The 27,975-nt window shown below is 41.7% G+C and overlaps 1 protein-coding gene across 1 annotated transcript; it reads left to right on the top strand.

Annotated features, from left to right (window-relative positions):
* Window positions 1-61: 61 nt before the first annotated feature.
* On the top strand, window positions 62-26,533 carry POLE2 (DNA polymerase epsilon 2, accessory subunit; the record flags this gene model as incomplete). Its single annotated transcript, XM_081326328.1, has 19 exons — window positions 62-129; window positions 4,346-4,446; window positions 5,636-5,711; window positions 6,375-6,452; window positions 6,614-6,707; window positions 7,221-7,295; window positions 7,813-7,896; window positions 8,349-8,405; window positions 8,702-8,750; window positions 10,742-10,814; window positions 13,225-13,397; window positions 14,552-14,641; window positions 14,881-14,935; window positions 15,566-15,625; window positions 15,699-15,776; window positions 16,434-16,542; window positions 17,163-17,339; window positions 19,121-19,188; window positions 26,390-26,533. The coding sequence occupies 19 exons, from the start codon at window positions 62-64 to the stop codon at window positions 26,406-26,408; spliced, it is 1,584 nt and encodes a 527-aa protein (XP_081182454.1). The 3' UTR covers window positions 26,409-26,533.
* Window positions 26,534-27,975: the final 1,442 nt, after the last annotated feature.

Below are 27,975 nucleotides of genomic sequence, written 5' to 3'. Positions count from 1 at the left end.
CGGGAGCGCTTCGGGCTGGAGCGCGCGGGGAGGAGTCGCGTTGTGGCGCGAACTGTTCAAGATGGCTGCGGAGAAGCTGAGAAGTAAAGTGGGCGCTGCTTTCAAAATGCACGGCTTGGTCCTCCGCGCGTGAGTAGCAGAAAGGAAAACAATTCCCAAAAATCTTTAATCTGAATACCCGTTAACACTCTGAATGGTTGTTTCTGCGTAACTATAAACTATGTTTAACGAACCAAAATCAAACCGTCCGATTAATGTGTTGACTGAACTAGGCTAATCTTTTGCTGTGCTCCCTCTTTAACCACTCTGGATTGTTAATTTTGATTTACAGTGTAACGTGTACTAATGGGCTATAACTTCTCAAATGTAACAATTAAACTTAATGACAATAACAATAACAGCAGCAACATCATCATAATAACAATAATAATAAGTTGGAAGGGACCTTGGAGGTCATCTAGTCCAACCCCCTGCTCAGGCAGGAAACCCTGCCTATACCATTTCAGTGTTGGAGCATTCACCTCTTCCTGAGGCAGGTTGTTTTCACTGGTTAATTGTTCTAACTGTCAGGAAGTTTCTCCTTAGTTCTAGGTTGCTTCTCTCTTTGATTAGTTTCCATCCATTGCTTCTTGTCCTGCCTTCAGGTGCTTTGGAGAATAGCTTGGCTCCCTCTTCTTTGTGGCAGCCCCTGAGATATTGGAACACTGCTATCATGTCCCCCCTCGTGACTAGACATACCCAATTCCAGCAACCGTTCCTTATATGTTTTAGCCTCCAGTCTAAAACTTGTATGTTGCCTTCCTCCCAATGACTCTGGGCAGCTCCCAACTACCCAGTTAGAAGCTAAACTAACTAAAATTAAAAATTTAAAAATAAAATAGAACCTGGCAAGCGCAACAGACCAGATGGAATGTGTTCAGAAGGAACAATACAGAAGTGACATTATACATAAGTACTTAGAACAGTGTTTCCCAAACTTGACAATTTTCAGATGAATGGACTTCAACTCCCAGAATTCCCTATCCACTTAAAGTTGTCATGCTTGAGAAACACTGACTTACAGGTGCAGTACGTTTATTTGCATTTACCAGATTTATTCTAAGTAATGCATTTGATTGCATCTCTTAAGATGTTACTGAGCGTAAATTCCTTTTTGAATACCTCAGTTGCATGTTTAATCAGAAATAAGTCACTTACAATTAATACTGGACATGAACCAGTTAAATACAATATAGCATAGTATAGAGTGGATTGAACCCACCACAAATATGTTGTGTGATCTTTGAAAATTGGGTCCACTGAATAAGTCAGACATGTCAAACACAAGGCCCAGGGGCCGGATCCGGCCCGCGAAGTGGTTTCATGTGGCCCGCAAACCCATCCTGGAAACAGTGAGGGAACGGCCCCCGCTGCCTTGGCCCTGGCCCAGGGCGGCCGGGAGCCAATGTACAATTTCGTGGTGGCCATCTATGCTGAAACGCATTCAGTCTTACCTTAACAAGGCCATCTGAAAACAGGGAGGGACCAGCCCCTGCCGCATCGGCACTGCCCCCCGGGCGCACGCTGGGGAGGTATCATCCTTTGTGAGAAATGAAGAAATGCACCCACTCCTGCCCAGGCCCCCATAGGTACCCTTGACGTGAAAGATGTAGAGCTGGCCATGCCCACCCAGTAGGCCACATGCACTCCAGCCACGCCCACCCAGTAGGCCACCCCCCCCCCCCGAGGGCAACTGCAATGCTGATGCGGCCCTCAAGGAAATTGAGTTTGACACCCCTGGAATAAGTCATAGTGCAGTAAAAAATTGGTAAACATGTTTTGTAAACACAACCATAAGAATTTTGTAATAAAGATATTTAGAAGTTCAAGATTTTATTTTCCAAATATATCTTACCTTGTTTGCCATAGTAACATTTATGGTTATATGCACAAAACATATTTACCCAGAGTTAATTTAACTGGTTCACAAAGACCAGCTGCCCAGACTCATATTACACACTGACTGTAAAGTAACCACATTTTGCCTAACACCTTATGTCAAGTTAAATTATGATGGCAACTAGTGTTTAGCATGTTGTACAAATTTATTTATTTATTTTATTTTTGGGACTTATATGCCGCCCTATCTCCCGAAGGACTCAGGGCGCCTAACAACAATAAAAGACAATAATACAAATGTTAAAAAATTAAATTAAAGCCCCAATGATAAAGTATTAAAAACATTTTTAAAAATCCCTATTGTCAGTCCAGGTCAGCCTGATGGAAAAGAAATGTTTTAAGGCCGTGACGAAAGGACCGGAGGTCTGGGGCCATCCGGAGCCCAAGGGGAAGTTGATTTCACAGGGCAGGCGCTCCCACAGAGAAGGCCCTCCCCCTGGGGGTCGCCAGCCGACATTGTCTAGCCGACGGCACCCTGAGGAGGCCCTCCCTGTGTGAGCGCACCGGGTGATGGGAAGTCGTTCCTGGCAGCAGACGGTCCTGCAAATATCAAGGTAGTCCTTGACTTACAACAGTTCATGACTGTTGTAAGTTACAATAGCACTGAAAAAAATGACAAGTGTATTTTTCTCACAACCAGCAGCATCCCCGCAGTCACATGATCAAAATGCAGGTGCTTGGCAAATGGTTCATATTTATGATGGTTGTAGTATCCCAGGGTCATGTGATCACCTTTTGCAACCTTCTCACAAGCAAAGTCAATAAGGAAGCCAGATTCATTTAACAATCATGTTACTAACTTAAGAGGCTGTAATGAATCACTTAACAACTGTAGCAAGAAAGTTTGTAAAATGGGGCAACTCACTTAACTGTCTCACTTAGCAATATAAATTTTGGGCTCACTTGTCATAGGTTGAGGACTATGTACAATATCTGTATAGGTAGACTATGATTGTTTGTATTTTTATACCCTGTATTGAGCTCTGGGAAGTCGGGGAGGGGGGAGGGGGAAGGGAGGGAGGTGTTGGGGAGGGTTGGGGAGAGGGGAGGGGGTTGGGAGGGGTTTTGTTTTGTTAAAAAATGTATTGTAAAACTTTTCAATAAAAAAAATATCTGTATGTGAAACTACAATCTTTATTGTCATTGGCAGTAAAGTTGGTAGCTAACTGTTGGTTGGAGCTGCAATGGTAATTAACAGAAAAAGTGCAGAACACAAATGGAGAAAAAACACAAATATGCTGTTATTGATAGTATATTTTTGAATATAACTATTTTCCAGTTCTTAACATTTTATAAAATTTCAAGACAGAGCTCAGTTAGTAAACCAAATATAGACCTACATTTTAGAAAATGCCTCTTCAAAAACTAAATGTTTCATATCATAAGTGCCTGTGGCTTAACTGCACCCTTCTGTGTAAATCAAAGAAGTTTATATTTTCTGCATGAAAGCCAGTGATACATGATCTTACATGAGACCTGCTATTCATTAAGAAAATGTGTACAATGTAGAACTAAATCATGTTGGGCACAAAGATTTATGCATGTGCACAGCGTTGTATGGAATGTATTGGTCTAGCAGTTAAGGCACCATGCCAGACGAAAGCGGAGACTGTGGGTTCTAGGCCCACCTTAACTGTGAAGGTCAGCTGGGTGACCATTGGGCCAGTCACACTCTCAGCGCAACTCACCTCAGAGAGTTGTTACTGTGGGCGAAATAGAAGGAAGGTATGTTGGATATATTTGCCGCCTTGAGTTATTTGTAAAAATAATAAAGGAGGGGATACAATAAATAAACACAAGGATCTGAAATCAGAAATCAGTGGACAGCTCTTACCTAGGCAATGATACTAACTTATATTTAATGATCCTGTTATACTTGCAACTTGACAAATAACTCTTCAACCTATTAATGGAAAGTTGAGTGAAACAAAATACAGTCATAAGCTAAGTGCCCCCACATTTATCTTTGAGAAATCGAAACAACGTCTTGAGGTCATTATCCATTCTCTAAACCAGAGGTGTCAAACTCGCGTCACATGACATATGACTTTTTTTTTCATTGCGGCAATGGGGTGGGTGTGGTTTTGGCATGATGCATCAGGCCTGCGGGCCAGCAGAGTGACACCCCTGCTCTAAACTAGCTATTATCAAAGCTTTGTGCAAATTGAAAGACATGATTAGTTTTTTTTATCAATGAATTGATCTGACCACTACAACATATTATCCATATTTACTGTAGAGAATATTAAGCTGTGACTATCAAGGAAAGATACCAGATTTATCCAAGTGGCTAGAAAAATACCCCAGATGATTGACCTGGGAAAGTTTCCTATTAATATTTTACTTTTTGTATAAGTGTATATCAGATGTTTTGGGGGAAGTAATCTGAATATTTATTACTAATCAGGGAGGCTACAAAGTATCTCACAGAAGCTCTTCAAGCAATTAATGAAGTGGAACTAGAAGACATGATAGAAAATATAATTGATGCTGTTGAAAAACAGTCTTGTAAGTAAACTTTCAGTTTTCTTAATGTTTGAAAAAAATTATCTTAATTATTGGAATCACTACTGTAGAACTGGTGTTGATCATAATGTGTGCTATATTATGTGATATATCACATTGAAAGCTGCTGGTCTGTCTGTCCTACATAGTGGCTGTTACAGTCCTTATACCAGGGGTGTCAAACTCGCCACGTCATGTGACGTGTCGCGACGTATTATGAGCTGGGGTGGACGCGGTTTTGGCATGACGCATCTGGCCCACAGGCTGGCTGTTTGACACCTCTGCCATACTGTATATTGCAGATGACTCCTGTTTTTTTTCCCTTTGGATTTTTGGGTTTATTTAAGATGTTCTGGAAGGTTTTATATGGATTGTGTGCATCTGTGAGCACCAACAAGCAGTCAGAAAATATGACGAAAATTCCTTAATCACACAATTCAATCACAATTTCAGCTGGAGAAACTTAACGTTCTAGACCAAGCTAAATCCAGAAATGTTAGGGATTTCCTGGAAGCTTGGCATGAAGACAATTTTGCCATCAATAAACACTTAGAAACAAGCCATATTTAAACAATTTTCAAAAGAGACAATAAAAACTTTAAGAAGAAAACAAAAAGACCAGAACATGTCTTTTCCGGTAGCCAACACCCAGATAAATCAAGGACAAGGCAACCAGGCAAACAATCAAACAGAACACAATTTTATTTTATTTATTTTTTAAACTTATATGCCACCCATCTCACTTAGAGGAGACTCTAGTGGCCTACAATCATAAAAACAGACAAAACTTTAGCACCAAAATTGATATAAAATTGACAAGATGGGAAGGAAGGGAGCAAGATCACCGAGGAAGAAGATGGGGTCTTACCTTAGTCCATTAATCACTTCCACAATGACACACCCCCATCTTCTGGCCCTTTCGGAAGGGTTGTAGTGATAAGGGTTTACTCTCTGTGTATATATAGTAGCTTGTCCTGCCAGTATTGGTGGGGGTGTGGTTTTCTCTTTGGAAGTTCCTTGATTAAGGCATTCTATATGTATAACTTTATTTTGAGCATTGAGGTCATGCTTTCTAAATATTTGCAATTCTATCATGATTTACTTTGAAGAGATTTAATACCATTTAAAATGATTTTTTTCTGTCTCTAATTGCATAGACTATCAGTTCAATATTTTGGAATATTCTTTTCAGTGTCATGCAACATGATTGAAAGGTCCATGGTGGAAGCAGCAGTCTTGGAGTGCAGCAGATCAATAGATGAAACAATGTATGTTAGCTTCCTTTATTTTAAAACAAATACCACCAGGAGTTTTTTGCAATCACATTGTTAATTGTCCTGTGTCTGTCTCCCCCTATTGATCTGCCATGTCTAGAAGCATTATGGCTTAAACCAGGGAGTATAGATAATAGTATATTAAAAGGAAACTTGTTTTAGAAGAATCTGTATAACTTTGTAAATACAAATGTGGTTTTCTGTAATACCAGTTATTTTGTTTGCTTAAGGCAGGGATGTCAAACTCGCAACATCATGTGATGTGTCGCAACGTATTGTGACTTTTTTTCCATTGCCGGCAATGGGGTGGGCGCGGTTTCGGCATGACGCATCTGGCCTGCGGGCTGGCACTTTGACATCCCTAGCTTAAGGGCTCTACCTTACAATAGACTCTACAATATAAACAAGTATTGTGTTACGTTACATATTGTTTTAAATATTTTTAAGATGCTACAAAGATCAAGTCGGGTCATTTCTTGAGCTGGCAAAAGGACCAAACAAATTACTCTTTAATTTACAAGACAGCTATATAATCACTTTAAAAAATAAGTTGAAATAGTATCTAATTAAAATGGAATGCAAAATGATTTATTTATAAATGTAAAAAACGATAATGTTACGGTAGAATTTTTCAAAGGATGTGTATTTTTATTGCAGAGAACATAGTTTCAACATTATTGGAGCTTTTGATATTCCACGATATATTTACAATTCTGAACGAAAGAAGTTTCTCCCGTAAGTTTTTATTATATAATTGTTAAATAATTTGAATTTCAGCTACTTTAAAGTTATGTAAAATTTATTTGCTATTCCTTTAGAAGAAAGTTTTATTTTAAACAGTGTTTTATTTCCTTTTAAAAATTCATTTTTTTTACCCAAGTGTAAATTTATTTCAGCCTTGCTATGACCGACCACTCTGCACCTAATTTATTTGGCTCTGCCAGGGATAAAGCAGAATTGTTTCGTGAACGTTATATCATTTTGCAACAGGTAGGAAAAATGGAAAGAAGTTTTAAGTTCACTGAGTGCTTAATCATAATACAAAGGTTTTTGAAAAAACATGTATTCTGTGAAACTGTTCAGTTTGAGAGAACGAGTCACCAAGAATCTAGCTTACTTCAAGGGAGACTTTTATTCTGGTATTTATAAATTATTATTACGGTCCTACATATCCTTGCTAGGAACTGTCTTAGATATTTCTTATGAATATAGATCAATTTCTGGGTTCATGGGTTATTCTGTTATTGAGTTCTAGAGAGTAGCTGTCCTATTCCACAGTTATTTGAGTTTTCTCTACAGGAGTGAGATAGTCACAGCAGGGCTTATTCAGCAGTCTTTCTCTGCTGCCTTTTATGTTTGGAGTTGGATGAAGTCTAAAAGCCACGCAAGACGATTCTTACTGCTGAATAATAATTTGAGAGTAGTATTGCCTGAAAAAAAATGGTGAAATCATAACTTCATATTACTTTTCTTTTTAATTGACTCATATTTATTATTGTGCAGAGAACCCATAGGCATGAATTGTTCACACCATCTGCTATTGGCACACACACAGATGAAAGCAAAAGTAAATTTCAGGTAAAATCAAAATGCTAACGACACACAACTAAATTGATCTCAATCTTTGGCGTACTCGTCCCCAGAATAATCTTTCCTGCAAGATGTTTTGGACGGTATTTCCCATAAATTTAAGCCAGGGTGGGAATGATTGGTGACATAATTCAATACCTTGGGAAGGCATTTGATTGGACACAGCTGCTTTTGAATTTTGGGTGATGTTTTATTGTGCCTGACAACATCTACTGAAGGCTTTGAAATAGGGGACTATAGATGGGAAAACTTTTAATGCTTGTGGGCCACACATCATTGGAGAGTAGCTGAGGACTGCATAGGAATGGGACCATAAGTGTTTGGAGAGTAATTTGGGGAGATCTATTTGACATTGTATCTCACCTAAAAATGCTGGTTTTGCTTTCAATTTTTGGGAATCATTGAGATTGGGTGGTTTCCAAGGGCCAGAAAAAGTGTCTTAAAGAGGTCACATGTGAGCCACCTCTAATGTAGTTCTTATTAATTTGATGTCTCTTGATTCCAGCTCAAAACTGTAGAAACACTCTTGGGCAGCTCTGCCAAAATGGGGGAAGTGATTGTTCTTGGCATGATCACCCAGCTTAAGGAGGTAAGCTGTGTGGTATCAATGATCTGCTGTGCCATATTCTGATGGTAACAGATAGGATTTGTGTTCAGTTGACTAGGAGAAGAACATTATTTCTAAATACTAACCTTATTTATTGGTTTGTTTGTTTCCTGCCTTTATGATTTTTACAAATAATTCAAGGCAGCAAACATATCCAACACGACTTCCTCCTATTTTTCCTCCAACAACAATCCTCTGAGGTGGGTTGGGCCGAGAGACCGTGACTGGCCTAAAGTCATCCAGCCACATTTCATGGCTAAGGAGCATTAGAACTCACTGTTTCTTGCTTTCTAGTCTAGTGCCTTAGCCACTACACCAAACTGACGAAATTAATTATTGTTAAATAGGTGTTGGGAAAAGGTAGGAATATGATCTTACTTCGTGAGCAGTTATTAAAACCGCATTTTAATGGGTTTTTTCCTAATCTTTTCAAGGGAAAGTTTTTCTTGGAAGATCCTACTGGAGTAGTGCTATTAGACCTTAGTAAAGCAATATCCTTTATCTGTATATACAATACGAACAGGAGCTTTATCTTTTATTTAAATTAAATTATAAGCATATTTTGCATTATGGCAGCTTAAGATTTTCATCTAATTAGATGTTAAATGATAAGTTACGATTCATGGAGATAAGGGTTCTATTTTTAATATTACATTGGGATAGACAACTTATTTTTGTGAAACCTTAATTTTGGCCTATAAAATTTTGTGCTATTGCTCAATTTATTACAAATGGTTATTTTCAACTTGGTTTACTGTTGTCTAATATTACCCTTAACAATTAATACCAGTTCCATAGTGGTTTATATACAGAGTCATGTTTTGTTTTAACAGAAGGTAAGAGTTCTGTAATGGACTATATTTATATAAATCATGTTCTAGTTTAATAAAAAAATAAAATGAAATAAAATATATTGTATATAATCATTTTTGCTAGTTTAATTGCACTACTTCTGTAAAGTCTTTGGTGATCCAGCATGTTTCTCGGAATCTGATCTATAATTTTGCTCAACTCATGTAACAATTATCCTTTTTCCTGTCACATATAAATCACATACAGTATAAGATACCCATTAACAATAGGTTTCAGATACTGCATTAAGCCGTAAGCCATAATGTGAGGTATATGATTTGGCTTAGTATTTCTAGCCATTCTAGCCAGAATGCCGTCTGGTGGCTCCCAGGGGGAGGGCGTTCTCTGTGGGCACGCCTGACCTATGGAACCGTTTACCGGTTGAGCTCCGGATGGCTCCCGATAATGTAACTTATCTTCTGCATTTGGGCATTAGGGTTTAATTTGTTTTCAATATCTGTATTTGTGCATTTTGATATTTATGTCACTGTTCACCGCCCTGAGTCCTTAGGGAGAAGGGCGGTATACAAATCAAATAAATAAATAAATAAATAAATTTTATAAAACATTATGTTTCATTGCAGTGAATCATGGCTTACTTAGTTAGCTATAGTTAAACAAGCCATAGCTTAATGTGAACTTAACCAGTCTATATTGTAGCTGATACTGTAGAGTATACATCTGACAGTACGAAGATTCTGTGCTACTTCTATATTTGAACTTCTTGTTCATGCTTTAAATTTACTGGTTTTTTTACTGGAAAAGAGGCTTGAATACAGAAGTCTGAAAACACTTATTTTTCTGCTCAGTGGAATTTTATGTAACTGGTTCAAGAACACACTTGCTGTACTACATTACATTTCCTTTCTGAGGAAAATAGCAAATCCAGTATGATAGCAACATTAAAATGTTCCAAGAATATAAAGGTTTTGTGAACCATTTTAAAAAAAAATTCTCTTCACTTTTTTTTTCTTTTTACAACTCTGTAACCCCTTAATTCAGGGTAGAGTCGGAGCGATTGAATTGCTCAACCTTCCAAGTGGAAGGCCAGCATCTTCATCACTAGGTCACCACATTGCTCTTTCATTTCTTTTTTTTAATAATAGTTACATATTCTGACTGTGTAATTTTTGGGAAAAATGTCCTGATACTTAATGATAAGGTTAATTTTGTAAAAAAATAAAATAAAAAATCCGGTGGGAGATGCCTCGCTGAAAGAAGACTGGTTATATTGGTCTTGGTTTGTTTTCTGATGTTGGTTGTTTTCCCCACTGACCAGTTCACTCATTATGCTTAAGTTACGCTTAGGATACTGTTCATAAATTTTCTGTGATTTGCAAAATTTAGGATCCCCGAAACCCTTTTATGGGTTGTGTAAAATCAAATGGATAAGTATTTTAAAATGTATCCATTTTAATTTTCAATACAGATACAGCCCATCTAAACAAATGCTCTTTGGGATCCTCAAATCATTTCTAAGAATGTAAAGGGGTCCTGAGCCCAAAATGTTTGAGAACCGCTGCTTGAGACTAAGCTACTGCCAGTCATGTCTGTACACTGTGATTCTAGTAAGCTGGAAACAATATCGTCGTTCATTAGGTTATGAAAATCATTTTGCAAACTACAGGGAATTGTTTATACATAATATTGCTTTGCCAGTTCACAAGGCGTTAGGAGAATACCAGTTAATCATTTGATGGATAAGTATGGTGTGTGAATGTTGCTATTAACTATATTTCTACTATGAAATTTTAGAAGCAAAAACAATATATTTTGGATGAGTTTACAATTGAAGAACCATTGAGTAACTGGTTTTGGTTAACCGTTTTCAAAATATTCTGATTAAATTTGATCATTCTGATTAAATCTCTCATTTTGTGTGAGAGATTTAGATTGACACTGTGGTTATAGGTATTGTTTCTCCTTTTGAAATAATGATAAACATACTAGGAGCTTTGCTTACTGTATTCCACAGGCTGGTACGAAGATGAAATATTTCATGTCACTGCTTTCGGATTTCCTCCTATAGAACCTTCTGCCACCACTAGGTATTTTACTTATTTCCAATAACCTTAGGAGGGATGATCTGTGCTTATGGAAGAAAAAAGTCAGTAGCTACGCACATGAAAATGGAATAATTGTGGGGTAAAAATCCCAAGGTTTACAAAAATACTTACAAAACAAACTTTAAGGAGGATGAGATCTTTAAAAAAGACAGTCCCATAATTATTTAACAGGACAGAATACTGATTGAGGTTTTTTTTTTTAAAAAAAAGTGATTTAGAGGGAATGGATTACAACGTGGTATATAGAAAAAGAGAGAAGTAGAAACAGGTAAGGTATACAGTAGAAAGAAGCTTATTGGACTGGTATGCTATATGTTTGTACTAGTATTTTTATTTAGAAATAACTACTTAGAACTGAAGAAACAACTTGATTAGAACTGAAGAAACATCTTGGGTGAGAAGTGAAACGCCTTCAAGGAAAAATGAAAGTCCAATTCAATTGCCTTTTGAAAAAGCACCTTTCGGATTATTTTTAAAATGTTTCCAAATTTAAAATTGAGAGTTGCCCATAGTCACCATTTGGGAAATCTGAGATTGTAATGTCATTAAAATTGGATATGAATTACCGTACCCTATTATTCCCCCCAAAATAAGCTTGCAGCAAAAATGAATGTTCCTGCTTTTTAATTTTGGAGTGAAAAATTTTAAAATAACTATTAGAGCAGATTATAATGCAAATAGAGTTTATTGCCCTTTTTCAATTTGGAAATTTTATTTATTTTTATTTTATTTATTAAATTTATTTCCTGCCCATCTCCTCACAAGGCACCTCTTGTGGCAGCAGTTCAGTCAAAATAGCTTATGACAGATTGTAATATGGTTCATAGTGAATGTCACAAGTTTGAAATGGATTTAAACAACCTGGCAACTTTATTACTTCAGATTAGACACAGTTTAAAGGAATTTTTAAGCAATAGGATAGGGAGGCCAGCATAGGAGGCAGTGTGCATGCGGGGGCTGACAGTGTCTGGTAGCAGTCGCAGCCCATGTACCACAGATAAGTCTAAGCACTGTGATCACCAGCTAGCCCTCCAAGCTGGGCGGTGGGAGACAGACAGGCAATCAGGATGTGCTGCGCAGCCGTCTGGCTTGCAGGAGACTTGTGTGGGGCTCTCACAGCGGCAGAGGCATGGGGGGGAGGCAGACAATCCGGACACAATGCATGCTCACCTGGTTCGTGCGGAGCTCGCGCAGTGACATCGGTAACAGGCAGAGGCACGGGAGAGGCAGGCGATCCAGGCCCACTCCATCCCAGCTTCTCTCAGCTCACCCACGGCTTTGCTGGGGCAGGCAACCACACGGCACAGTGGAATTGCCTGCCTCCCTGTGCCTCTGCCTGCTTCCTGTGCTGCCGCGCGAACCTCCTGCGAGCCAGGCAGCCTTGCAGTGTGTCTGGATCACCTGCCTCCTCTCCCCCGCGCGCCTGCCTCTGCCTGCTGCTTGAACAGGTAATCAACTCACCTGCGCTGCACGGGCTTCTTATTTTCGGGGAAACATGGTAGTAAATTGATTTAAATAAAACACTCAGAATTATTTACAAAGCATAGTGGCTGGTATGATCCATACACTAAACGTAAACCAAATATTTGTTTAACATGATGTAAACTCATGAAACTTTATTTTGTTGATAATTTCCATCCCATTTTCCACATGAATATACAGTCAAGGCAGTGTTCAGAAACTGCACACAGAAGTTTCATTTTATGGTAGCTTATCCTTTTAAGTGAAATTTGTGTGTGAAGTAAGAGCCAAACTTTGGCAAAAATAATTTTTGATTTGGTGTATTATTCTTACAGTGGGTTCCATGAATTGGGAATACAGGGGATTAAACAATGTTTAAATGTTAGAAACTTTGTATAATTAAGTGAAGGTGAATTGTGAGTTGGGGTTTATTTTTAATGTGTAATATACAGGTAGTTCTCGACTTACAACAGTTCATTTAGTGACCAAAATTAAAATGGCATTTTAATTAAATTAAAATGGTGTAAGTGTGACCGTTTTTCACACTTACACCATTGTAGCATCCTCATGATCACGTGATCAAAATTCAAATGCTTGGTTACTGATTCATATTTATGACGTTAAAATGTCACGGGGTCACAGAATACCTTTTATGACCTGACAAGCACTGTCAATGGGGAAGCCAGATTCACTTGACAATCATGTTACTAACTTAACTATGGTGATTCACTTAATTACTATGGCAAGAAAGGTTATAACATGGGGCAAAATTCACTTAGCAACTGTCTCACTTAGCAACAGAAATGTTGGGCTCAATTGTTGCATAATTCAAGGATTACCTCTCCTTCATAAAATAAACAGCAACCTGGTTGCATGATTTTAGAGAAGTATGAGCTTCAATACAACCTGTAAATATTTGTTTATGCTACAGGGCATATTATGGCAACATTAACTTTTTTGGAGGGCCTTCTTCAACCTCTGTAAAATCTTCTGCAAAACTAAAACAAATGGAGGAAGAAAACGAGGATGCCATGTTCGTGTTCCTTTCAGATGTTTGGCTGGACCAAGCAGAAGTTTTAGAAAATCTCCGTATTATGTTTTCAGGTAATCCTGTTGCTCCACATATATGGGCTAGATTTCTGCAAGGAAAGGCTGAAGTATTCCAAGCTGTTCAGTTTATGCAATGAAACCATTTAAGAAACTTTGTTTTACTCAAGTTTATAATATAGAATTTTGATCTTTCAGTGATATCTGCTGGTAGTAGAATCAGGCAAGAATTTTTATCTTTTCGCAGAGCAGATCATCACATAATACATTTATAGAACTTGCTCCACGATATGGTTAGCGTGCCACACATTTTGATTGTATCTGATAATTATCTCAGTATATTTAATTACGACTGCCCAGGTTTTGTTTTTTTTACGTTTTCAGCCTTGAGCTGCAACTCTGAAGCTGTGGGAAATGCTTTGCTCCTATTTCTAGCTCCAGGTTTGGAAGTGGGTGCTTTTTTGACATTTGAGGTTTCCAAGAAAGGAGACCTTCCTTCCATAATTGGACAATAGTTAATGCACACAAATTATGGGTTTACCCTCAGCTCCACAATTAAAAGAATACCTGTGAATCATAGTTCATTTTCCATTTGTGAACTGACAGCCTTTTTACATAGTTCTCAAAGAAAATTAGTTCACAAAGCAAGGAGCCACATCAACAGCTTTTAAATATGTTGGTAAAGTAGAACGCTACTGTACAGAGGTAGTGAACTATTAAAAAAACAATTGCAAAGGCAAAAGCACTAAAGAGGTACTGTCAATATGCTTTAATATTTTCTAAAAGTGTTGGTTGCTGGGCAAGATGGACTTGTGATTCAGCAGAACTCTTAATACCTAACTTAAGTAGTCACTCTGAAACTTTTAATAAACTTTTTGCATAAGTAAAGAAAAACATATTTCAGCCTCAAGAATTATATATTTGTTGCCCTTCCTTAGCAAGTGCTAATTTATCCAGGTTAATACAACAGTTACCTGGCTGTTTTCTCAATTCAAGGCTTATAGAACAAACTAACCTCAGGTGCAAGGGTGAAAGAAATGAAATGACAGGCAAAAATAGACTTACCATTAGAATAAATACTAAATATTGTTTTGATATGTGAGACTGATGCAAGTTTTGATTTGTCCTCAGGGATGTTTTATATCATTCTCAATGGAGAAGAGCTTTCCTACAAACAAAATAGGAATAATAGTCCTTGTTTCTCCATCTAGGTTACTCGGCCATGCCTCCAACTTGTTTTTTTTTGTGTGGGAATTTTTCTGCTACTCCATATGGAAAAAATCAAATTCAGTCACTAAAAGGTACTTGAAATCCATCAGCTTCCTGCTTTTTTAATAACTAATATATTATTTTGTATTTTATATGTCAATTACATATGAATTTTCAGGGCAGTAATGCTTATTCTCTATAAAAGTATTGTTTATATTTGCCTTCCGAACCCCATTGGGCTTTTTTATTTTTCTGGGTTTGTTTTCTAATCCTGAAATGAAGATTGACAAGAGGAAAAGAAAAGAACTACAGTACTTTTTTATTTCTTTAGGTTCTTTGAAAGCCCTAGCAGATATAATATGTGAATATCCCAATATCCATGAAAGGTATGTTCCATATTATTTGCTTGGTGAAAAAGTCTTTATAAAACAGGTATATCTCACATTAATCACATAGAAAACATCCCCACGCAGAAATTTATTCCAGCTATAAAAAAAATACATACACTTAAATTGAGCTTAATATATTTGGTAAAGTAGCTAAAAATTCTGCTGAAACAATTCTGCTGAGTATTGTATTAGCTGGGAACTGAAGTTACAAAATCCAGAGGTATTGTGACTTTTTCTTCATCCGTCAGACTTGGAGGCCATGAGAGTGCATTGTGGGTGCGATAGCAAATGATAAAAATATGTGTGACATCATACAAGGGCCCTAACTGATGTACTTGGGCTGTATTCATGACATCTACAGGCATGTCAACATCTTGGTATCATGATTTGTTGTAGATGCTGCTACTGGAAGCTGAATTCAGTTTAACTCCTTCCTACTTAATTTTGGAAGTTCTGGTTCTACAGATGAGAACTCCCAGGAAAGTTGCCCAATTCAAGCCAAATATTGTTTTCCCCAGCTTCTGAAACCCTAATTATCTTTAATAACATTACACTAAATTTTAATGAACATTTCCTTTTTCACCTGCCAGTAATACTAACTCAAATGTATTCATTCGTTATTTGTAGCAGTCGATTTGTATTTGTTCCTGGTTCTGAAGACCCTGGTCCAGGCTCCATTTTACCAAGGTACATTTTTGACCTAATATTTATAACAAGATTATATCACTGAAGGATGCTTTGACACACATATTTTTTTTAGGCCACCACTTACTGAAAACATTACTGAAGAATTTAGACAACAGGTGCCATTTTCAGTTTTCACAACAAACCCTTGCAGGTATGTGTCCCTCATATGGCCATTTAATAATAGGGGGTGTCCTCATTGGGTGCAGGATTGGAGTAAATGGTCACAAATGTGCTATTTTATTTATTTTTTGGTGATGGTATAAAAACATTGGCATTCCATGATAGGTGAAATTTTGCTCCATAGCAAACTTTCCTATGGAGTAAAATTACCTTCTGACCTTCCGGAGGACCACTAGAAGCAGTCTAATGCTTAGAAAGGTCAGGTTCCAATTATTTTATCCCATTTAGAGGATAAGAAGCCTTTGAAAACCAAACATTTTTGATTCCCAGCCTTATGTTATCCCAGCCTTATTAATGAGTGCCCCTCACCTCTTAATGGGAATTTGAGCTATGTTTGTTGCCAAATATTGATTTCTAGAAGTCCCACTTCCATTTCCCCCCTCCCAAACCACAAAAAATGGGCTGAAACTACTATTTGAGGATACATTAGGCAAAATTAGGAGTTCAAAAATGTAATCTGGAAGTATTTTTGAGGTTGCAAGTACATAGAGACCACTTCTATTACATAGCAACAAAATCTATATAAAAATTTGGGATAGGGCTGCTGGCATATTTGACTTAATGGTAAATTCTCTTTGGTAACTGGAAAGCCCTCAGAAGAGATAAAAGTTGCATTTGTTACTTTCAGAGTCCAGTACTGTACACAGGAAATAATAATCTTTCGGGAAGACTTGGTAAACAAGATGTGCCGTAACTGTGTCCGTTTCCCTAACAGTAGTTTGGATATTCCTAATCATGTAAGATCAAAAAAACATTGAATATTTTGAAATAATCTTTGGGTTGAGGGATTTTGATTGGCTAAGAAATTGAAAGAAGTATGGGAGTTCTTATTGATTTGGTTACTGTTTGGGCAGATAACATCCAACAGGTTTACAAAGATTTTGTGCAGCAAACAATGCAGAGAAAATGAGACAGAATGAAACACGTAACTTAGTGGAATAACTATATTAAAAGATAATATGGATTAAGATCACTAAAATGGAGAATACCGGTAATTTTCCCAGCAAAGAATGATTCACTGAAATATTCTGCAGCTATTCACCAGCTCTGCACGGTGATTACTCTCCTTTAGATGATGTAATTTTAAGGGAATCTCACAATACTACTCAGAACAGTATTCTCAAGTTCCTTGAAAACTGAGGGAATTGAAATAAATTACAGGTTTACAACCTGTAAACCAATCAGGTCTATTGACAAACATATTTTACTGACCAACAAACAGGACAAAAACAATTTTGAAATCTATTTATTTATTTGCAATAATTCATGGTGAGTTGAGGGGTTATATGTTTGGAAAGAATTGTAACATCAGTTTACCTTCATATGTAATTTAATACCTCTGTTTTTCACCTTTCAGTTTGTAAAAACTATTTTATCACAAGGACATTTGACTCCATTGCCTCTTAATGTCAGCCCTATATATTGGGCCTATGACTACACCTTGAGAACTTACCCTTTGCCAGATCTGATTGTTTTTGCTGACAAATATGACCCATTCACTGTAACCAACACCGATTGCCTTTGTATAAATCCGGTAAGATCGTGCTTATATTTTTCTATCATCAAACAATGATGAAAACATGTTTCTAACAAGCAAAATATATTAGAAATAACAAAGCTGGTCAAATCCCAGACTAACAAATCATCCAGATAGTACCTATCGTGGATTTTTGTTGTTGTTCTCATAATAGGTACTGTCTGCATCAATATGAATCAAGTAGCATTTTCTGTCATTAAAAATAATCTTTCTGTCATAGCATCCATCTTATTTTCAAATGTTTTAAGATTAAAATTATTGATTGTAGACAAAATAAAAGAAACAATTAATTTGTAATGACTATTATATTAATTTTCATTAAGAGTTACTACATGATGTATTTGAACTTATATTTAGAGGTGTTAAGTATGTATTTTAAAATTATACCTAAAGAGAATATGTACCGTATATACTTGAGTATAAGCCGAATTTTTCAGCCCACTTTTTGGGCTGAAAAATTCCACTTCGGCTTATACTCCAGTCAACAAAAAAAACTTACCGAGGACTTGTGCGCGGCCGAGGCTTTGGTGCTTCCGGGATCGCGCGCACCTCTCCCAAGCCACCGCCGTCCGTAGACCTGCCGAAGTTTGGGGAGGTTTGGGGAGGTGTCCGTTCCTCCGCGCCCTGCCTGCCTGCTTCTTTCCACAGCGGAAAGAAGCAGGCAGGCAGGGCGCAGAGGAACGGAGACCCGGCGACGTTTGAGGAGGTTTGGGGAGGCGCCCAAACCTCCCCAAACGTCGGCAGGTGTCCGTTCCTCCGCGCCCTGCCTGCCTGCTTCTTTCCGCTGTGGAAAGAAGCAGGCAGGCAGGGCGCAGAGGAACGGAGACCCGGCGACGTTTGAGGAGGTTTGGGGAGGCGCCCAAACCTCCCCAAACGTCGGCAGGTGTCCGTTCCTCCGCGCCCTGCCTGCCTGCTTCTTTCCGCTGCGGAAAGAAGCAGTCAGGCAGGGCGCAGAGGAATGGAGACCCGGCGACGTTTGGGGAGGCGCCCAAACCTCCCCAAACGTCGGCAGGTGTCCGTTCCTCCGCGCCCTGCCTGCCTTTTTTCCGCTGTGGAAAGAAGCAGGCAGGCAGGGCGCAGAGGAACGGAGACCCGGCGACGTTTGGGGAGGTTTGGGGAGGCGCCCAAACCTCCCCAAACGTCGGCAGGTGTTCGTTCCTCCGCGCCCTGCCTGCCTGCTTCTTTCCGCTGTGGAAAGAAGCAGGCAGGCAGGGCGCAGAGGAACGGAGACCTGCCGACGTTTGGGGAGGTTTGGGGAGGTGCGCGCGCACCTCCCCAAACCTCCCCAAACTTCGGCAGGTCTCCGGACGGCGGCGGCTTGGGAGAGGTGCGCGCGATCCTGGAAGCACTGAAGCAAGTCCTCGGTAAGCTCCGGGCGGTCACTTGCTTCGCGTCTCCTGAGGGAAGGGGGGGTGACTGGAGCGGGCGTGTTTCCTCGCCTGCTGGGCGCCGCGATTTGCCCGGGGAACGCGCGGGCCCCGAATGGCAGCGTGGAGCGAGGAAGCGGACAGCCAGGGCTTCCCCGAGAGCCGCGGCCACACAGGGTATTCCTGTGTATTCAGGCTTGCAAAATGGCGGATCGAGCCTCTGCTGGCGGCAGAGGCTTGCAGAACGGCGGATCAGCTTATACTCGAGTCAACAACTTTTTCCAGTTTTTGGGGGTGAAATTGGGGGGTCTCGGCTTATACTCGAGTCGGCTTATACTCAAGTATATACGGTATATTCAACAAGATGGCATGGATGAAATTTTTTCCTATGCTGTTTTTCTTAAATACCAGGGATCTTTTCCAAGGAGTGGATTTTCATTCAAAGTTTTCTACCCCTCCAGCAAAACTGTTGAAGACAGGTAAGGTCACTTTTTAAAGAAAAAATACTGAATATAGAAGAACATCTAATTTACTGTTCTTCATGCTGTCTTGATAAAAACAGATATAACTTGATAGTTGTAGAGTTATTGAATAAATGTAACTTGACAAAATAAATTATCACCATTATTTTGTATCACTATTAATGTATATAAAATAAATATGTACTTTTATATAGATATAATAATAAGAAGAATGCAGGGGTAAGAGATAACTAGAACAGTAACAAGGGTTGTTGCGCTAAAGGGCACAGCTCTGACAAGGATAAAGGCAATGAGATCTTTTTGCAGAAAGGATGTCCTTTCAGTCTGCATGGTGTCTGTGCTCAGTAGTAAAGGTAGCTGGTCTTTAGTTCATATTTGAAAGTGCTATAAATAAATGCAGATTTGGTAACATGGAAGCAGTTACTGTTAATGAACTGATATTGGACCAATATGGTAACAGTGGCTCATGTTACCTAGGTGGGTAAAAAGTAGAAAACTTTTCCAAATACATGTTGTGATTCAGGGCCAGCCTGTGGGTCCGGCAGCCGGCTCGGATGTCTCGGATGACTCAGACGGGGAGGAGGAGGGTGTTGAAGACGAACTTGCTGATGATGGCTTGGAGGCTTCGCAGAGCCCCCAGCCAGGGCCCTCTTCTCAGCTGCGCGAGCCCGACAGTGCGGATGATGATGACCCACAGCTGGCCCTGTTCAAGGACGCCCGACGCAGGAGGCAGTCAAGCAGGAACAAGCAGAGAAAGGCTGTGGGACTCCTCGGAAGGAGGCACAGGGAGGCCACGCCCTGAACTCTAATAAAGGGAGTGTTTGGGGAAGGGCTGGTTGCTGAAAGCAACCGCTCCGTTTGAGGATCAAAGTTCCGGTATTTTGTTTCTTGTTCTGTTGTTTTGCTTGTGAATTAAACTTGGCAGACGCCTTCCAGCCTCAGTTGTTTTCCAGTCTCTACCGTTTGTACAGGGGTTGCCTTTCTGCTAGGCCGGTAGCAGGCTGGTACAGAACAGTTTGCTTTCAGCCTCCCACCCCTTACTACTAAGATGGAGCAGCTACGTGCCGAGAATGCTCAGCTCACTCAGCAACTCACTTTGCTGGCAGCTCAGGTGGCTCAACTGCAAGCTCAGGTACATGCTGCACCCCCACCCAGGAGGAAATGTCAGATAGCAATGCCGGATAAATTTACTGGCAATCCAGAACTGTTTCCTGCCTTCCTGGGACAATGCCAGCTTTTTATCAGCGTGAGAGCAGCTGATTTCCCCACTGACCGGGATAAGGTGGGATTTGTGTTAAGCCTTCTTTCGGGGGATGCAGCTCGTTGGGGCACGCCTCTGCTGGCACAACCTAGCCCTTTGTTGGATAACTTTGTGGGGTTTTGTGACCATATGTGCCTAATGTACGAGGACCCAATTAAGACGCAGACTGCCACCCGACGCCTGAAAGCTCTGAGGCAGGGTCAACGCCCCCTACAGGCCTATATCAGCGATTTCCGGCTGCTTAGCCAGGATTCCGCCTGGAATGAGGCTGCGCTCGTGGATGCCTTCCAGGATGGATTGTCGGAGGAGATGTTGGATGAGCTGGCCCGCGTGGACATTCCCTCAGACCTGAATGGGCTGATCCATCTTTGCCTGCGGATCGATGCCCGGCTGCAGCAGCGAAAGAGTCGCCGTGCCACCCCACAGACCCCTGCCGCCCCTGTTGTGCGTGAGCCCCCAGTCCAAAGGGAGGAGCCAATGGAGCTGGGTGCCGCCAGGTCTCGTCTATCGGTGACGGAAATGGACAGACGACGATCGGGGGGGTTGTGTTTTTACTGTGGGGACCCTGGACATTTGGCTGCTTCTTGCCCAAAGAAGCGTCAGCGGGCATCAGTGACCAAGCCTGCCCCGAGAAAGTCCCCTACTTTGCTGTCGGGAAACGCCCCGAGCCCGATCTAGACGGTGTGATAGATCGGGCGTCCCACAACAACCACACCGAGCGACGCCGTTCCGATGGTGCCTGTGAACCTCCACGGCATTTGATTTTGGAGGCACGTCTGATCCTTCCTGGCAAGCCAGAGGGGATTCCAGTCCATGCCTTAATTGACTCTGGGGCTACCACAAACTTTATGGACTCGGCCTTTGTGGCCAAATGGGCTGTTCCCCAGTGTCCGGTGGATCCGCCCATGTTAGTGGAGACTATCGATGGTCGCGTGCTCCTGTCCGGGCCTATTACGGCCGCCACGCAACCAGTGTGTATGGCCATCAGTTCCCATGTGGAGGCCATCCAGTTCTACATCACTTCGGATCTACACTTCCCCGTGGTCTTGGGACTGGCGTGGCTCCGGGCGCATGATCCACAGATCTATTGGTCTCAGAACTTGGTCACCTTCCCAAGCTTGCAGTGCGTGGACCACTCCCGCCATATCTGTGCCGGCCAGGTAGAGGGTTCCCCAGGGGGTTCCTTGCCTCCCGAACTGTCCGACTTTGCTGATGTGTTCAGCAAGTCAGAGGCGGATCAATTACCTCCGCACAGGCCCTACGACTGCTCCATTGATTTAGTCCCTGATGCGCCACTCCCAGTGGGGCGTTTGTACTCCATGTCGGAGCCCGAGTTGGCTGCATTGCGGGACTTCCTGGAAAAGAATTTGGCTCGTGGTTTCATCCGGCCCTCGTCCTCGCCAGTGTCTGCACCCGTGCTCTTCGTCAAAAAGAAGTCGGGCGAGTTACGGCTTTGCTGTGACTACCGGAAACTCAACGCCATCACGGTGCGCAACCGTTACCCGCTGCCCCTCATCCCCGAGCTCTTGGACCGACTCCGGGAGGCTAAGATTTTCACGAAACTGGACCTGCGTGGAGCTTACAACCTCGTCAGGGTTCGGCCGGGTGATGAGTGGAAGACGGCGTTTGGTACTCGCTATGGACATTTCGAGTACACGGTGATGCCGTTTGGCCTGACCAACGCCCCCGCTGTGTTTCAGCATTTTATGAACGACATCTTTCGGGATCTGTTGGACCAGTTTGTCGTGATCTACCTGGACGACATCCTGATCTACTCCCCGTCGCGTGAAGTGCATCATCAGCATCTCCGTCAGGTCCTGCAGCGCCTCCAAGAACATCGGCTGTTTGCCAAGTTGGAGAAGTGCCAGTTCTACCAGGTGACCATCGATTTCCTGGGTCACCGCATTTCTCCTGAGGGCATCGCCATGGAGCCGAGTAAAGTTGAGTCGTTGCAGAGTTGGCAACCCCCGCGTCGCGTGAAGGATGTTCAGTGACTTCTTGGATTTGCCAACTACTATCGAACATTCATCCCTGGCTTTGCTGCCTTGACAGCCCCCCTCACCCGGCTCCTGCAGAAGAAGACTCGGTTCCAGTGGAACGCACCAGAACAACAGGCGTTCCAGGCTTTGAAGGACGCCTTCATGAAGGAGCCCATCTTGAAGCATCCTGACCCGCAACGGCCGTTTGTCGTGGAGGCGGACGCCTCCGACATTGCCATTGGGGCCGTGTTACTCCAGGCAATGACGCCCAGCGGTACCCTTTTCCCTTGCGCGTATCACTCTCGGAAATTGAACCCCTCGGAGCGCAACTATACCATCTGGGAGAAGGAGCTGCTGGCCATCAAGGTGGCGTTCGAGGCTTGGAGACATCATCTGGAGGGGGCGCGGCATCAAATCGAGGTCCGGACGGACCATAAGAATCTGGAAAGCCTGCAGACCGCTCGGAATTTGAACCAACGCCAGATCCGGTGGTCCCTTTTCTTTGCGAGGTTTGACTTCCGGGTTCGGTACATACCAAGCGGGCACAATCAGAGAGCGGATGCTCTGTCCAGGAAGCCCGAATATACCCGAGTGGAAGACAAGCTTCTGCCCAGGACAGTGATCCCCGTCGAGTCTTTTGCTGCGGTGCGGGAGCTGGTTGATATACGGGCTCAGATCCGGGAGGCGCAGCAGCAGGAGGCGTGGGTGGCTCAGCGGAAGGAGGAGGTGGGGCCAGACTCGCCTTGGACGGTCACGGATGGACTCTTGTATTATCGTGACCGGCTCTATGTTCTGGGAGGGCCACTCAGGGGACTCGTCCTCAGCCAGTGTCATGATAACCCAGCAGCGGGGCATTTTGGCCTGTTCAAGACTCTGAACCTGGTCTCTCGTACCTTCTGGTGGCCCCGAGTCCGACACGACGTCCAGTCTTATGTCACCTCCTGCATCCCATGCAGGCAGGCCAAGTCAGCGACAGGGGCCCCGCCTGGTTTACTGCAGCCTTTGCCAACACCCAAGAGACCCTGGGGGGCTGTGTCCATGGATTTTCTGACGGATTTACCCCCATCCTCCGGCTTCACGACAGCGTTTGTGGTGGTGGACATGCTGACCAAGATGGCGCACTTCATCCCCTGTCGCGGCTTACCGTCAGCTCGCGCCACTAGTCGCATGTTCATCCAACAGGTGAACTCCCCGATAGAGTCGTCTCCGATAGGGGGGCCCAGTTTACAGCCCGCTTCTGGCAGGAGTTGATGCGTGCGTTGGACATTAAGGTTTGCCTCTCGTCCGCGCATCATCCTCAAACTGACGGGGGAACCGAGAAGGTCATCGGTATCCTGGAGCAGTATCTGCGCTGCTACGTCAACCTGCAGCAGGACAATTGGGTGGACTATCTGGCCATAGCCGAGTTTGCCTTTAACAACTCGCAGCACACCTCCACGCAGATGACACCGTTCTTGGCCAATGTGGGTTATCACCCCCGGTTTTTCCCCCTTTCTCCCGTGAACTCACCGGAGCCGGCAGCGAACGACTTCATGGCAGAGTTACAGGCGATCCAACGATTGGTGCGACGGCAGCTGGAGAAGGCCAAGGCCGATTACAAGAGGTTTGCCGATCGGTCGAGACGGGATACGCCTCCACTATCGGTGGGGGATCGGGTCTGGCTGTCCACCAGGAACCTACCATCCACACGGCCGGCGAGGAAGTTGGATCACCGTTACCTAGGACCGTTCCCAGTCGAGGCTGTCATCAATCCGGTCGCCTATCGTTTAACTCTGCCACGTTCCCTGCGCGTGCACCCAGTCTTCCATCGGTCCCTGTTGGTCCCCGAGCAACCGGCTTGTCCACTCCGCCAAGCGGAACCTCCCCCATCAGGACCTCGTGATGGAGGCAGCACCCCCGAGTACGAGGTCGCCAGCATCAGGGATTCCCGTTGGCTGAAAGGTTGTTTCCAGTACCTGATCGAGTGGAAAGGATACGGACCGGAGGACTTCACCTGGGAACACGCGACCGCCGTTCATGCCCCTGCGTTGGTGACTGCTTTTCACGAACAATTCCCATCCCGACCGCATCCGGATCAGCAGACCCGGGGGAAGGGCCCTGCGGTGCGGGATAGTGTTGTGATTCAGGGCCAGCCTGTGGGTCCGGCAGCCGGCTCGGATGTCTCGGATGACTCAGACGAGGGGGAGGAGGAGGGTGTTGAAGACGAACTTGCTGATGATGGCTTGGAGGCTTCGCAGAGCCCCCAGCCAGGGCCCTCTTCTCAGCTGCGCGAGCCCGACAGTGCGGATGATGATGACCCACAGCTGGCCCTGTTCAAGGACGCCCGACGCAGGAGGCAGTCAAGCAGGAACAAGCAGAGAAAGGCTGTGGGACTCCTCGGAAGGAGGCACAGGGAGGCCACGCCCTGAACTCTAATAAAGGGAGTGTTTGGGGAAGGGCTGGTTGCTGAAAGCAACCGCTCCGTTTGAGGATCAAAGTTCCGGTATTTTGTTTCTTGTTCTGTTGTTTTGCTTGTGAATTAAACTTGGCAGACGCCTTCCAGCCTCAGTTGTTTTCCAGTCTCTACCGTTTGTACAGGGGTTGCCTTTCTGCTAGGCCGGTAGCAGGCTGGTACAGAACAATACACTTTGCAGGCTATTAACTATATTTGACATAACTGAAGAGCTAATGTACACAATACTGGGATACAGTGACTTAATTTTTTAACAACAAGCTGTTCCCAATAATATCAAACTGAACATGTTTGGGGAGAGTTCCCAATGTATCTGGAATTCTTTTAGGGCAAAATGGTTCATGTATTCATAATTGTATTGGTGTAAATTATTGCCTGATTGATTTTCAAGCTCACTATAACCCCTTAAAAAGTAGATGGACATTTTTAGGCCTTTGAGTTGGCTTCTGCAACTTAAGCATCTTGAGCTATCCAGTACCCTAATGTAATAGAATAGGGAGGCAAATGTCAATCCTGAAAGTCCTAAATCAAATTACAAAAATATCAATAGAGAAATTGAAACTTAAAAAACAGAACACTCATCGAGAGCATGAATAAGTACAATATAATTCAGCCTGTTTCTGAACTTGATAATAGTAGAATATTTCTCTTAAATACATCCATAGAGTATCACCTAATAAACAAGATTAAAGATGTCCTTTCGCTAGATACCCTAGGCAGGCATGTCAAACTCGTGACGTCACGTGACGTTGCGCAATGCATTGCGGCTTTTTCTCCATTGCCAGCAACTGGGTGGGCAGTTTCGGCATGACACATCTGGCCCGTGGGCTGGGAGTTTGACATGCCTGCTGTAGAGAAATTGTATTTTGGCATGACTAATGATTTATAACTATACCCAAATTACATATACTATGGGGCTGCTTTAGAAAGATACAGAATTTGCCTGACAGATTGTTGAAACCAAGCAAATCAAAACATGTAACACCAATTCTGTACCAGTTATTAAATCTGGGCTTGAGCTTTATAATCTTAACAGTTCTGAGCCATTTTAGAGTACTATTAAGCAGACCCAATTGAATATTTTTCCTCAGGTTTTTTATGTAGTGAACCTCGTACCTTTAAATAACAAGTGGCCTTAGTGTATAAATGTTGAAGTTTTTTTAAAAATACCTGTGTTTTCCAGGTTTGCCTTTCCTTCCATCTGGTTGAGTAATTGAATTTAATATAGTAGATTATTCTGTATTTTTAAATATTGTTATCTGACTTTTGAAAGTTATGTTCCAAGACAAATATATGTGTGAATAATTCAGTAACATATATAAAGTCTGGTTTGTATTATCAAGTCTTAATCCTTGATGTAATATCAGACAAATATATATTGGCACTTACACTTAATTCTCAGTGCAGAGGATAAATAAGTACACTTTAAATACTTTAAGAAAAGAAGTAGTTTCAAAACTGCCAATGTTGTTACATGTTAACACTGTTTTTGTTTTAAATTTTCAGCAAACTCCATGGTCTCTGAATCTGAATCAAGAAGAACAAGTCAATGTTTCTGGCCTTAAAATGATTGAAGTACTACAAGTGTTTCCTAAAATTTAGGATCATAACTGTAACTGCATGTTATAGCTAATATATCTTATGTATTGTATATATCTTGTAAATACATTTTTATATAATGATGTTCATTCATGTGTCACATCTTATACTTTAAATAATTTACAAAAAATATTTTCTACTGCTCCTCACTTCCAAAATATTCAAAGCAAAAATCTATTTAACTTTCTTTTGAGTAGTATTAAGCAAGTAACATGAATATTTTTAGAACAAATATACAATTTTAAACAGGACTGTATATGGGAGGAAATATTGGCCTTTAAAAATGACCAAATTAAAACATCCCTATCCATGTTATGCAACCAAGGTGGAACATCTAAAATGCAGAAAAGTTCAATTATCACTGGTGTTATAACTTTTTAAGACACCAGCATACAAATTGTTCACTATAGTATTTTAACCATTTCAGTGGCTCAACTTTTTCTCCTTTATGAAATACAGAACTAGTGTAATATCCTTAAATATTAAAGCAGCTGTCCCAAACTCCAATGTCTCCAATTTAGTTAGAACTACAAGTCCCAGAATTTAAAGGCATCATGACCCAAAGTGAAAAAGCTAAAATCTACAACTGATCTGAATTTAGAAGAGCAATAAAGGCTGGTACTCTTTTCCTGTTGTAAAGCATCAACAATATCTTAAAAGGAAAGATGTGAGAAACTTAAAACAATTTTTCTTTTAAGTGAAAGAGGATATTGCCCAGAAGTTACTTGTACATACCAACAGCAAGTTTCAGGAATTATTCTGATAGAAGCTTTAGAAAGGATCACACACAATGGAAGTCTTAAGTTATTTTAAAATATTAATGGCCTTGAGTACATCTATGTACTATTAAAACTCTTGTTCCCCTAATCTTTAGCTGGGCGAAACTGCATCAAACTTTTTTATACATGGTACTTCAAATGGGCTAATTTAAAGTATGCACCGAAACTCCTGACTCCATGATTCCCATGGAATTTGAATGTGGCAATTTTTATAAAATATTTTATGACAGAAATTATAAAGCTGTTTGTGACATATGTCATAAAACATTTCCTGTGATCAACTGCTATGTTTGACTGCTATACAGTTGTACTTTCAAGGAAGGTACATCTGAGTATTTCCTTGGAATTTGTAAAAACGTTTGCAATACATTAAAAGCTCTGCCACTATTCAAAAGCATTGAGGAATGTGCTATGAAAATATCTGAAATATTGACCCAGTAAGTCATGGGCTATCTAGTAAGCTATACAGGGAGTGCAGAATTATTAGGCAAATGAGTATTTTGACCACATCATCCTCTTTATGCATGTTGTCTTACTCCAAGCTGTATAGGCTCGAAAGCCTACTACCAAGTAAGCATATTAGGTGATGTGCATCTCTGTAATGAGAAGGGGTGTGGTCTAATGACATCAACACCCTGTATCAGGTGTGCATAATTATTAGGCAACTTCCTTTCCTTTGGAAAAATGGGTCAAAAGAAGGACTTGACAGGCTCA

This window comes from Vipera berus (genome assembly GCF_964194415.1).
Source record: "Vipera berus genome assembly, chromosome: 1".
In the NCBI taxonomy this organism is placed as follows: Eukaryota; Metazoa; Chordata; class Lepidosauria; order Squamata; family Viperidae; genus Vipera; species Vipera berus.
Note: the sequence above shows the minus strand (reverse complement) of the source record. Positions and strands in the feature narration are given on the sequence as shown.